General features: G+C 41.1%; 1 protein-coding gene across 10 annotated transcripts in view; it reads left to right on the forward strand.

Annotated features, from left to right (window-relative positions):
• cadpsb (Ca2+-dependent activator protein for secretion b) overlaps window positions 1-13,832 on the forward strand; it is a gene marked incomplete at its 3' end in the record, with an annotated part of 65,059 nt that overhangs the window by 46,552 nt on the left and 4,675 nt on the right. For 3 of the 10 annotated variants that reach the window (XM_084542994.1, XM_084542995.1, XM_084542996.1), the window contains 9 exons: window positions 3,533-3,639; window positions 8,124-8,280; window positions 8,368-8,509; window positions 10,772-10,927; window positions 11,048-11,195; window positions 11,282-11,356; window positions 11,469-11,552; window positions 12,034-12,066; window positions 12,240-12,347. In XM_084542994.1, the coding sequence (XP_084399120.1) occupies window positions 3,533-3,639; window positions 8,124-8,280; window positions 8,368-8,509; window positions 10,772-10,927; window positions 11,048-11,195; window positions 11,282-11,356; window positions 11,469-11,552; window positions 12,034-12,066; window positions 12,240-12,347 (1,010 nt within the window). Of the gene's footprint in view, window positions 1-213; window positions 247-3,532; window positions 3,640-5,031; window positions 5,062-5,606; window positions 5,616-8,123; window positions 8,281-8,367; window positions 8,510-9,273; window positions 9,436-10,771; window positions 10,928-11,047; window positions 11,196-11,281; window positions 11,357-11,468; window positions 11,553-12,033; window positions 12,067-12,239; window positions 12,348-13,832 lie in introns of all 10 variants that reach the window. The other 7 variants (XM_084542987.1, XM_084542990.1, XM_084542989.1 and 4 more) reach the window with 7 other exon arrangements.

The raw sequence follows: 13,832 nt of genomic DNA on the forward strand, positions 1-13,832 counted from the left end.
ACTGTGTGTTTGTGACGTTTGTCTGTTGCCTAGAAACCCCAGTCCCCGGAGCCGAAACCGTCCCAGCAGATTCATTGATATGGTCACATGGCGGTGAACAACCACCCTGAGCTTTTCCCCCTTGTACCGTGATAATAACCCTAGAGCCATGCCAATGCTAAACATCTCCTCTTTATCTTTTCTCTCCCTCCCACCCTTTTTTTCTCGCTGAAGTCGAGAAGGGTCAAAAGGATCAAAAGGATCCAGGTGAACCCACGTTTAGATTGTGGTTTAGCCACAGTGCACACACATATGTACATGCACACACACAGAGCCTACTTACTTTTATTACAAATAGATGCAGAACACATGCATGCATTTACCTGCTGCTTCCAGACAGTATATTGTACACACCTGTAATATACACACTCAAATGTCTTGGCATGTTTTAAACAAGCATCTCTTTCTTGTTAGTAAGTAAACACTGTGGAGATTGTGCTACTTTATATTTGTTATAGTTTTATTTCCTTTCATTTCAACTTTAATGTCACATCTCTTGTGAATAATAATAATTTTATTTGGCTGTGAGGATGGTAAGAATCAAAATCATAGAGTAATACAATCTCTAACGATAAAAATAAGTTTAATACTTGCCTACTTGTTGTTAATGTTACTAAATAATATATATAAAAAAGACATAAGCAACATTTTTTGTAACCCTCATCATCAAATGCAACATACACAAGTATACATGTCTACTAAAGTTCATACTTGACAATGGGATTTTATCCAAATATGCGATTTCTTAATTTTATATATTATCATGTATATAGATGCATTTAAATTAAACATCCTGTGCTCTTTAGATACAGAAAGGAACAATTCACTCCAAATTAAATATATGTTTTTTTTTCTTTCCTATATGACCTGTAGTACTATTTATCCATCTAGAGTGAGATGCAGAGTTTTGACATTATGAGTTCAGAAAAATCCACAGACTGCTCACAAGAAGGACAAACCAGGCCAGTCTAGATGGATAAATGGCAGACCAGAGGACAAAAAGTGTAGATTTGATTTTATTTGATTTAGGGGGTGAACCGTCCCTTTAAAGGGTCAGTTTGGTCACAATCAGAACTACAAACAAATTACTTTTGTCTTTTATTTATTGCATTATTACTTTAGCTACCACATTTATACCACAGAGAAAATATGTCTTGTAGTCAAAAAAAACCAAAAAAAACCCCACAAAATACATTAAAAAATAAAAATGAAAGTGTGTTAAACAAATGTTAAAACCCATCCCAGAACCTGGTGTATATGCAGCTTTTCATTTAGCACAAGCATTAAAGCATTTGCAGAGGTTTGACGCTTTTTTTCACCACCAAAAAAGAGTGAGATTAAATTAAACCTACACTATGTGCATATTTAATCACCAGCAGGGACAAGTTCAGGATTTTATCTCATGATTATTTTAATTATGTTGAACTGGCCCTTTAATATCCCCCTTATAGTCAGTATTATTCGTGTTAATGGCTATAATAGACGGATATTATGTATAGTTTGTAATTAAAATGCTTCAATGGTGCTTACGAGGCCCGCTATGCTGCTCTTATGGACCAAATCATGATGCATTGTTCAGAAGTGCTCCCAGTTAGAGAAAATTATAACCACAGAATATATCTTTACTGTAACACAAATCCATGTGATTCGTTCAGTAGCATTGATTAAATGTCCCCAAAGACAATGGCTGCAGTATTACCTCGGCTGTTTATAGACGCCTCGGGTTTCAGCTGCTGATGAGACTATATGAGGATTAAAAGCTCCAGATCAGAGTTTCCTCAAACTATTTTCCATTTGGACTGAGTAGCAATACCTGGGGAATATTAAAGGAAACGCTAACAGTGAAAACAGTGTTTTATGTAGAGTTACGTATTTATGTGATTTTGATTTGCGTAGCCATTCGGTTCCATGTTCAAATGACACGCACGTCACACACATCCATGCCTCATGGTCGCGCTGTTTGAATAATCCCATTTCATGACATGTATCTGTTTTATCAGATCATTCTGTCTGCAAAGGTACGAGGCAGGTGATTTGGAGCTTTTGCAAACCAAAGGCTATGTGAAGGCTGATAAGTGAACAAAGGCCAAAACGGCTCCAGAGCTGAAATCCAGCACCGGCACACTGTAAAAAATATTCATTGACACGCATCAGATGTATTTATTTATCTTTAGGAAAATTGCTTTTTCACGTATGAATCGAAGGAAATGCATTTTGCAAACATAAGTCAAACTGTTTAACTTGTTGATTTCCCCTGCTAAAATCAACGATCTTCATCAAAAAATGTGTATCACTGTCCATTAATTATTACGTATGAAAAGATTAAATTCATTGTCATTTGGAAATGCGTTAACTTAAACTGCATTTTAAAGCGTTTACATAACATTAAAGTGGTTGATAATTACAGTTTTCAGTATATTATATATATAACGCATATACACCTAGCAGCCACAACATTACGACAGGAGACGTAAATAACATTGACCATCTTGTGACAATACAATGTTCTGCAGGGAAATCTTTGTACCTGGCATTCGTGTGGATGTTACATAGACGCGTACCACCCACCTAGACCAGACCAGGCACCTCCACTCCATAGCAATGGACATCCCCAGCAGGATGCAGCCTGACACAGGCACAACTCGAAAAACATGAAAAACTGCACAAGGTGTTGACCTGGCCTCCAAATTCACTAGATCCCAAATCGAACAAGTATCTGTGGGATGATCCACAGAGGCCCCTCCCCTCAACCCATAGGACCCAAAGGCCCCCACTAACAACATTCTGTTGCCAGACACCACAGGACACCCTCAGAAGGCCCATGTCCATTCTCTGATGAGTCACAACTGTTTTGGAGGCACAAGGGAGACCTACACAATATTAGGAAGGTGGTCATAATGTTATGCCTGATGTATTTTCGAACCTTTAGTCGGTCGTACTTTATAGCAAACAAATGACTAAAGTTATGACTCCGCGTCAGATTTGACAAATTACTGGGTGTGGATTGAAAAACTTAATTCTATGATGAAAAACTTCAGAGAGAATTCATGAATAATTTTCACAGTGTGCGCCCATGGAGTATTTCTGACCATGCCATGCGACAGCTCCTTATACAGATGGCTTACCCAGTACCGAGTCACGACATGCATGTTCCTGATGTCACGTTGCACTTTCATCTCAACGCCACTATTCCCGTGTCTGATACTCCTCCAGCATTTAATCCCACAAACACATCAACTCTGTTGCTTTATGTCATGCAGCCCGAAATGCATATATATATATATACAGTAAATGAGAACACGCTTTACTTGTTATGGGGGATAAACATCACAGTGTAAGTGCTGTGTTTATACTTTTATTAAACGGTCAAAAATATAGACAAGAAAAAAAATATTTAAAATCTTCTGAATAGTCAAAAAAACAAAAATCCCCCTGGAATCCTTCTCTGTGCTTGACTAACCACTCATCCCTCACCCTCATCCTTTTGTCTCAGAGAACGTAGGCCGCTTAGTCACGCCTGCCAAAAAGCTGGAGGAAACAATTCGCCTGGCGGAGTTAGTCATAGAGGTCCTCCAGCAGAACCAGGAACACCATGCGGAGGTGAGTGAGAACCCTCTCCTCCTCTCCTCCTCAAAGCACTCCCCCTCTATACTCTCACTCTTATCTCACTCGCCCCACGGCAGGGAGTTAGTCCTATTATCAGTCTCCTATAAATAAAACTGCTTTCATCTATGGGTAACTAAAGAAAAAAAAAAAACCTTTTAAAGATAAATTTAATTTAGGAGAGCTCTAATTGGTGTTTCACAGACCATGGCTACATGGAAACGGAGCGCTATGTTTGAGCATAGACTGTAAATTAGACAGAAAATGATACAATGTCTGCATCTCTTTCCTCAGATCACAGTTCACATTGTTTCAATGTTAGAAAAGACATGAAAAGTATTGAAACATGGAAGTATTGTTTGAAAGGTAGTCCAGGTAACAGGTTAGTTATCAAGGCCTTTAACTTAAAGTAAAGATACTATTGAGAAATACACCATTAGAGGTCTGGTACATGAGATCATACTTAAGTGGAAGAACATCCACTAAATCAGATTATTTGCACTACACTAATTCTACATCATGAGGTGATTACAGGTGTAGTAAAGAAGAAAAAGCTAAATTCTGCACAGATATGCGTTCATGTTTTGGACATTTGTCCAATCTTTAATTTTCAGGCTCATACAGATATTTAAATGAAGCCATCTGAGAGCCGTACACAGGAAATCACTCAGTCACATCTAATGTACGGTTTGGTCCATATATGTTTGGACACCGACACGGTTTTTATTGTTTTAGGATTTTGGCAAATTATTGTTATTTGCTCCAAGTGCAGACTCTCCGCTTTAACGCAAATTAGAGGACAAATGTAGGAAAGTTCTGTATTTTCAAGGGCTAGGAAGTGATTTCATGGACAGATGTGGGATAATCTGTCGTCATATCTTCACCAATTTAAGCAGGTAAAAGGTCTGGAGCTGTTTCCAAGTGTGCCCTTTAAACTGTTATAAAACTATAACTGGAATATGTCTGAAAAACTGTAAAAATAACAAATAATGTGTCCGTGTCCAAACAAATATGGACCTAAATGTAATTTAAAAAAAACGCCAATGTCTAAAAACTTTTGTTTAATCTATTTTTTGGGCATATTATGTATTTTTAGTTAAAAAAACAAAACACAATACTTCCCAAAGAAGCGTAAAGTAGCATAATAAGGTGATCCTCAAGTATAGCACAAGTATTGTAAGTTGTACCCCAGCACAGCTCTTTAGTAAATTTGCTTAATTTCTTTAAAATACTCCAAATAGCTTCCTCATTGCCTCATGTTTGCTGCTTCAAACATCGAGCTGATAGGAAGCATGATGTGTAGTTGTGTAGATCTGAAGGTGATCCAGTGTGATCTCAGAATATGCAGATAAAGCAGATTTATTGTATCTCTCTGAATATGCTTGACAGGCGGCAGTCACAAGTTCTGGAGATCAATCGGTACAGTATTTTTATTTCTTTTTCCTCCTCAGTCCCCATCACGAACCCCCTGTATGGCATGTGCGCCACTATGGCAAGAGGCACGTTTCTAGGCAGAGAATGAGCACATAGGTTTCTGTACTGTAGCAATGGGTGGGTTTGTAGCCATAGAAATGTGAGAGCAAACTTTGCTTTAAAACAAATTTGACAAGAGCACTTTAGCTTGCACAACATAACTGTGATCATGAAGCATGTTCATCGGGCCATAAAGAGGTTTCCTTTCTCTCCAAGCATGCTGAACCAGTAAATTTCCCAAAGTATGCTCCATGTGAACCTTTTGAAGTTTGATCCACCATAAACATTTGTTTCCCCTCCATCCAGCGATTACTTTCACAGTCCGCCCTTGTTCAAGCATTACTTCTCCAGCTTCTACTCTTCCATCCCTCTTTGCTGTCTATTCTAAGTTCTATGAACCCTATCAAAACGAAATGCCTCAAAGATACATTATTGTTCTTGTACATCTTCCTGTGTTCTCACTGTCAAATGATTGGTGACTGTCCAAGCAGGGAAAAGAGGTATGTAGTCCAGTTGAATGAGAAACCCCTATAATGCTCTGTGCATGTTCAGTAGATGAGTCCCCCCCTCTCAGCATCAGTACACTCCCCCCCCCCCCCCAGGACTGGTCAATTGACACGTTTGCACTGACACAGCATTAGAGTATGTGTGGCTGAACGCTGGGTCTGCTATAGAGTACTCAGGGTCCTGTATGTGTCCCTTAACTTCCATCAAAGGTTGAAGGCTTCTCTGCCTCGTGACCTTTGGCCTTGTTCCCTTCCTTCATCTGCTGGACACCTTTACCGTCCTCCCCCCGCCCTCTAACTGTTATAAGATTATCTCTCCTTGAATGTGATGGAGAAGAGCACTGTATGTTTGCTGCCTGTTTCTCTAACATTAGAGCAATCATGTTTGTTAAATTTTGGGCCAGGTAAGTAGGCAGGTAAGTAAGGTTTCGACTGCCACTGTGGTGGTGGTTAAATCAGCTGGGAAAGTAATTTAGAAAAAATAAATAAATAAATAAAGGTCAAAGAAAGCATGCAGCATAATTTGAAAAGATTAAGCTTCAGCTATTGAACTTGGCAACACGTTAGTCTGAATGATAAGCACATAAGCCAAGCCAAGACTGCCAGCAAAGCAAAGCAACCTGCTTGTCAAAGGGCGAGGAAGTCCTGACTGTGCTAGAAAACGCTCAGCTGAATCTCCGGGACTCACTTAACTAATTGGAACAGACGTACGTCTACGCCAGAGATGCTGTGCGCTGCAGTCTTTGGTGCGCCTAGTGGAAGATGTGCATGAGTCACATTCACATCCAGTGGGCTATGGGTTTGTTGGCGATGTGAATGGTGGACCCCCCTGGTCTCTAAGCTTGGGAGAGACGCATGCAGGGAGAGCCACGTTTGCATGAGAGAAGCACTTTTGCTCAGATGCACAGATACTGCCACTGACATAAGAAGGCACGGACATGCAGCCTTATACTTTTGCTAAAGATAGTCTGGCTTTATGATTAATCCCACCTTTAAATTCTTATGAACAAGAGCAGTGGATTTGATCTCAGCGTGTGTGATGGGAAACCAACGCACAGAGCACACAGACATATAGGCGTATAGGATGCCATTTTCTATGTGCATGAAAGGAAATACACAGAAATTCGAGTGCATAAATACCTCATAAAGCAAGACAACAGAGAACATGTAACAGATCCTCACAATAATAGTTGGACATAGTAGGAACTGCACTTATTTGCTTTCTTGCATTGAGATAGACAGGAACACCCACAATCCCCAGTTCGTAAAATGGAACAGGAGCCAGGACACAGTTATATTAGCATTAAGACTGGAACAACTGGAAAGACAGGTAATCTGATATTGTCCAAGAGTCAAAAGATCTACAATCTAGCACCTCTAAAGCTCACAGTGTTGTACCTTGTTAATGTTATGTATGGTTATGTGTTACAAGACTATTTCTTGATCAGATACAATAACTTCTTGCCCGCTCTTGTGTCTTGTGACTCCAGGAAGTCCATGCACAAGGCCAAGAAGTAGGTTCAGCCATAGACTGTATAAATATGGAACTGCTCCTCAAAAGTGCAGCCAAAGCAAGTAGAGCTCCCCCTGGTGGCTGGCTGCAGTATAGGTCATAAGCTCCACCCCCTCCATGTTAGCGGATGGGACTTGGGACAAACTAAAACACTGAAATACACGTCAAATAATTATTGAAGTTAATACAATTTTAATGCATGTTCAAGTGTCAATTTATTGGATAAGTTTTATTTTAGCTATAGGAACAGGTTGTGACATAATGGCGACCACCAGTTGCTATGCCAGCCGCTCGGTCCCATTGGACTGTGAGAGTTGTAACAAAAAATAAATAAATAATAATTAACGATAAGTACAGTGTATAATCCAACATTTCCTTTTTTTTTGTAACTGGTGGAGGTACAACAGAGCGTAGTATTAATTAAACGAAAATGCGAGTGAGTCTGGAGGAAGTGTGGTTGGGTCATCGATATCGCGGCTCTACGTGGCTCCACTCTCGCGACATACTTTGCAGACTCTGGCTCCAAACTCGCAAGATGGCGCCGGCGCCCGTATCCCCGGGAAAAGTGGTGACACGTTGTCCATATTTATACAGTCTGTGGGTACAGCACATGACCTGTTGTAGAAACACAAATTGTTTTTTTTGTTGTTTTGTTAAAAATGTGGTGGTATTGTTCTGTTATTGGGTAAAGCTTGGCTAGCTGTTTCCCTTTGTTTCAAGTCTCGATGCTAAGCTAACCAGATGCCTGTTTTAGCTTCATATTTAAGCACAGTATCAAGTACCTTTGAAGAAAGCGTAGGTACATTTTCCTAAATTTCAAAACCTTTCCTTTGAAATACACATACATATAAGTAAACATGGATCCAGTGGTATTTCCTTTTGAGAACAATAAGCTGCAGTAGTGTTATTCCTTCCTTTCTCTCCATAGTCTCTTACCTTCTTACCTACTTACAGGCCTTGTTTTGCTTTCCCTCCTGCTGTGTCTCTAGGCTTTTGCATGGTGGACCGACCTCATGGTGGAGCATGCAGAAAACTTCCTGGCCCTCTACGCCATCGAAATGGATGCCGCTCTGGAGATCCAGTCCCCAGAGAGCTGGGACAGCTTCCCTCTTTTCCAGCTGCTCAACGACTTCCTCCGGATGGACTGTAAGCCCATTGCGCCGTCTCGTACTTTTGGGTGTTTTCATCTGAGCCCCACGATACTAAAATCTTTCTGTCACTGCCTCTCCTTAGATCATCTGTGCAATGGAAAGTTCCACAAACACCTTCAGGATCTGTATGCTCCTCTGGTGGTTAGATATGTGGATCTGATGGAGTCCTCCATCGCACAGTCAATTCACAAAGGCTTTGAGAGAGAGTCCTGGGAGCCTGTAAAGTAAGGAGCCTCTGTCGTTGTAGCTAGGCTATAGGATGGTTTAAGATGCAAGGCTTTTATAGTCAGACGACACGCTGACTGTGCGGAGGCTGACAAATCTGGGAGAGCAGCTATGATGTTCGCCCAAGCTTCCTGTAGGTTCACTTTTCAAGAATGAGCCAAGAGTGGGCTGAATAACCTATTTTTTCAGTGTAAGAAATAGGTTATTTATTCTGAAAATAGTCTTTGATTAATGTGTGTGTCTCACCAATTTCTCTGCGACACATTGGGGTCAGGGCAACGCGTAATATTTCAGTTGTTTTGTTTGTGGACTAACCTTCATAATGTGTGCTTTCACGTGTTACCGGAAACAACGGCCCTCCGTTATGTTGCTGTTATGATTCATTTTTTTGTGGCTTTAATATGTTTGCGTTTTTTATTTATTTTTTACTTATTTGAAAGACTGTATTCAAGATTTATTAAGGTATAAGTTATGTTTCCTGGTGTTTACGTGTGCTCATTGTTTCTTTCAGTATTACTTTGCTTCTCCCTCTCACTGCACTTAATACAATATATGTGTTCATCCTGAGTCCAGCTCTCTTTTACTCTGTAGGTATTTTTGTATGACGTGCGTCTTCGACCGTTACCGTCTCGTTTACGTGTGCCACTTTCTGTGTTCGCCTGTTTTCTTGACTTTACTTTGATGATGAGTGTTACATGGCTTTCTGCACCTCCCACACCACTGTTATGGATTCTTTTTTTCTTTTTGTCTGTCTTTTCTGCAGGAGTTTAACAAGTAATCTGCCCAATGTGAATCTACCAAATGTGAACCTCCAAATTCCCAAAGTACCAAATCTGCCAGTGCCAGTAGCAGGACTATCAGTTAACCTTCCACAAATGCCTAGCTTTTCTACCCCGTCATGGATGGCTGCTATATATGACTCTGAGTGTGTATTCAACTAGTTTATATTAGACTTACCGAGCAAGCAGAGAATAACTTGGTATGAAGATGCCTCGAAGATCGATCAAGAATAAAACACCTGTTCAAATTGGTACGGCGAAAACGTCTTCTGTACGACTCCCGACTGAAAATCAAGGGAATCCAAATTGAACCATGTTGTCTCTTAACTATGCTGTTCATGTTCATGCCAAGGTCACTCTGAAAGGTGTTAGAGTAGATGGGGTTCTGCTTTCTGAAATGAGAGGCTGAAACTCTCATTTGTCTCAACATGCATGCTGTTGAGCTGAGGTGTGGAGATACAGGCCAAAAAACAAAAAGAAATCTAAATAGATATTCAGCTCCAAGGCTATTGGGGATTTACTGTGTAAAAAAAAACAAAACACAAAAAAAACAAAAAACACAACAACAGTATGCGCTGTTCCTCATTTGAAAACATTTCCAAGTTCAGACCTGCATTGTATAAATTATGTATCTCCCCAGAGTTGTTTTCCACAGACATTCGCTTTAGTGCTGCTTAGCGTATTGTAGATTGGCCGTGGGTTCATCTCTGACCTTCACCGCCTGCTAGTGGTCTGATTGGGAGGGTTGACAGAGTGGCTTGGATTGGAGATGATAATGTGGAAAGGCGTAGAGGTCAAGCAAACCTCTCTCTCTCTGTTTTATCATCTTTCCTTCCCGTCTCTCTACATGCTCCACATGTAGCGCTTCTCCCGATCAGCTCTACTCAGGCTGCCAAAAAACAAACATAAAAAAAAGTTCTGCATGGTTTGTTTGGTAATTCTTCCAGGGGGCCCCACCAGCCTGGGGGCATGGGCGTTGAGAGAGGGCCTGTAATGAGTCAATTTGGAGATGTTTATGATCATATATATATATATATTTTTACATGCCCTCCCTCACGTCTCCATTCCCCTACTCCTTTGTCTTGACACAGTGTGATTAAGCTGCTGTATCTGCAGTGACTTTACCTGCATGTGGCCACTTCACATACCGGTCAATAATCATACTCTGCGGCATGGTTATTGATTTGTTGGACTCAACCCTGCCCGCTCCTTTTCTCCCCCATACACTGACTGTCCAGAAATGCCTGAATAAAAAAAGAAATGAGACAGATGTTTGGACCAGTCAGTATATGGCGAGAGTAGGATTTGACTGTGTTTGGGCGCAGTGGAGCAGCATCTTCCTCTGCGCCAGCCACGACAACCTCCCCTCCCCCACCCTCTCCCAGCCTTCGATCCCCCCTCTCCGTCAGGGTGACCTCTGTCTTCTGACCTGTGTGTGTGTGTGTGTGTGTGTGTATGTGTGTGTGTTTGGGTCGATGGCAGTAATGGCTCCGGGACGTCGGAGGATCTCTTCTGGAAGCTGGACGCCCTCCAGACTTTCATCAGGGACCTGCACTGGCCCGAGGAGGAGTTCGCCAAACACCTCGAGAGCCGCATCAAGCTCATGTCGAGCAACATGATCGAGAACTGCGTCAAGCGGTGTGTGTTCACGTGACTATGCATGAGAAAAAGACCAATTAGTAGAGACAAAAAAATCCCTTTCTCTGCAGTTTAACACTGCCTTAACACTATACGTATAATGTCTCTCTTGCTTTGCAGCACCAGGATGGCATTTGAGTCCAAGCTGACAAAGAGCAGTAAGTCCACAGATTTCCGCATTTCTCCGATGTTATGCACCATGTTCAACGTGATGGTGGATGCCAAGGACCAATCAGCTAAATTGTGCGCTATGGAGTTGGGCCAAGAGGTAAAAAAAAAAAAAAACACCTGGGGCGAGGCCTGCATGTGTTTTAAATCTGCTGACGTCTTCTCTTTTTTGTTCCTTTATTATAGAAACAGTTCCACTCCCAAATAGACGAACTGATTGAGGAGAGCGTGAAAGACATGATCCAGCTTCTGGTTGCAAAGGTGCGAGTTTGTTGGAAAAAAGAAAAAGGTGGAAGGAGACTAAATTGAAAGTTACATAAAAAATTAATTGTTTACGATTCCACTTCTTCTTTTTTTTATTATCGTTTCTCAGTTCGTTGCCATCCTGGAGGGAGTGTTGGCCAAGATCTCCAGATACGATGAAGGCACTCTCTTCTCCTCATTCCTCTCATTCACGGTGAGACGAGGCCCTTTCTTCAGTTTACTTTACTTGAACTTCAGAAAATATCGCCAATCTTTAATGCGCCGAAAAACTTTTTAGCACCCAGAGCTAGTGAGTCGTGCGATTTAATTTGACCAATTTGCCTCGGAGTTCTGAGCGATAAGACTCTTTCAAAGAGTTAGCAGGTTAGCTGTGCCCGGTTCAGTTTGCACGAGTCATTAAATTGCGCCCTGAAGATATTAGTTCCCTCTTGTGCACACAAGATTAAATAAATATCATCTTTCAAGACCTTGAGGTCTCGGTAAATATAACATTTGAGAGAAGTTTAGCTTGTTTTATTAAAGGGTTTGTTGAATGCTAATACACCTCAAAGTAAGGTGATGTTGGCACCAGAACATCTGCAATATTAAAACACTTCAAATGATACTCAGGCATATTAATATTGATGCTGATTACAAATTTATTTGAAACTCTGACAGTTTTGTTGTGATTTCAGGTGAAAGCTGCCTCAAAATATGTGGACGTACCTGTAAGTTGAAATCTTCTGTTTGCCTGTGAGCTTGTGTTTACAGCTGAACAAAAATCCCTTTGATCATCAAGACTGTCTCATTTTTCTTTCTGCCTACAGCAATTAGTTGTACTGACAATGTTTTCTCAGTCCCCCCCTGAGTCGTGACCCTGTTCTGATTCTGTTTTTCACAGAAACCTGGGATGGACGTAGCCGATGGCTATGTGACCTTTGTGCGCCACTCTCAGGATATGCTTCGTGATAAGGTCAATGAGGAGGTGTATATAGAAAGGTTATTTGATGTAAGTAAGATGCCGTCTCCTCCTCACAAGAAGGGAGGGGGCCTTCCAAAATGTGGCAAAACAACAGGGCAGGGAGGGATAAGTCCCATTTTGAGACCAGGAAATGTATTTCAGCCTGGAAGAAGAGGCTTTTCTGATCCTCTACCTCTCTTGACTTTTTTTTTCTATCTATCTGTCTCTTTTCTCTTTGAATCTCAGCTGCCCTCAGCATTCTGGTGTGCGTTGCCACAGTGCTTTTGGGCCTTTGTGTATTTAAAAAAAAAAAAAAAAAAGAAACTTTTATTTACAAAGAGTCCATAAAAGCATCCTCAAAAAGGATTATCTGAAGCAGTGCTCTCTGTGGAAAGAACAGAACTATCCATAGTGCTCATAAGCCGGGACGGCAACTTGTATTTAACTTGTTAGATCACCACTGCACTCTGCTTTTTGGACGCTTTCCACACGAAGCATGTCAGCCTCCTGAATAAATGACACTCAGCCCGCCTTGGCCTCAGTCCACAGTGGAGCACCCGTGCGGTTTCTCTTCTGTGGCGTGAAAACGCTGGGTGAGGGATGCACTGATGGATGGGCCTGGATCACGTAATGATGTCAAACTCAGAGGCTGACATGTCAAATACCCTTGATCTGTTTGAACAGTGGTTCCCAACCCGGAGGCGGAGGACACCTCCCTGGGTGTCTGAAGGTTACCGTGAGGGGTCGTGATGGAGAAAAAATCATAAATAAGACGATATTTCTCAGTTTTCTAAATATCTTGACTGCAGTAAGCACTCACATCTTAACTTAACCAGGTTAACCGTGATCATATAGACAATACGTATTCAAGACAAATGATATTATTACGATTAGCAGAATGAAATTAAATGAAATGATCCTCAAACATCAATCCTAATGTAACTTTTCTCACATGCGCAAAATGGTCCCGCCTGGTGTGTAGCGTCAAATCCGTTAGCACAAAACAGAAAAACTAAAAAAATGCACCCCCCATCTTTGACAGCACTGAATTTAATAGAAGACACTTTTCAAACGCTCATTCTGTGAGTCATGTTTCCGTCCTTCCCCGAGAGTCCTCGCGTCACCTGATATTTACCTCGCAAACATGGGCAGAAAGAATGGATTTGTTCCACCCAGACAGAAACGGTCGATAATATTTTCCCATTGACCGGATCGTTAAAGGAGGATATACCGCCCCTCTCGGTCCAGTTGAAAATTCCCTCTGATCCTGCCAGCAGGTTACAATAGAGAGGTCACATGAGGCATTTTTGTTCAGACTGGGCTATTATCTAATTCCGATTATTGGCAAAATAATTATTAAATACTGTCCCTGCAAACACAGCCAGTGACTTAAATTAAACCACATGCAGTCGACGGTTATAAGTCATAAGTCAGAGCATAAAAATGCATCAACTGATTTAAAAAACAAGGAAAATATTCAGCTTTAATAAGGCAGAGCTGAATCAAAGATAAATACAGTCCTAAATATTAGTA

This window comes from Chelon labrosus (assembly GCF_963514085.1).
Source record: "Chelon labrosus genome assembly, chromosome: 4".
In the NCBI taxonomy this organism is placed as follows: Eukaryota; Metazoa; Chordata; class Actinopteri; order Mugiliformes; family Mugilidae; genus Chelon; species Chelon labrosus.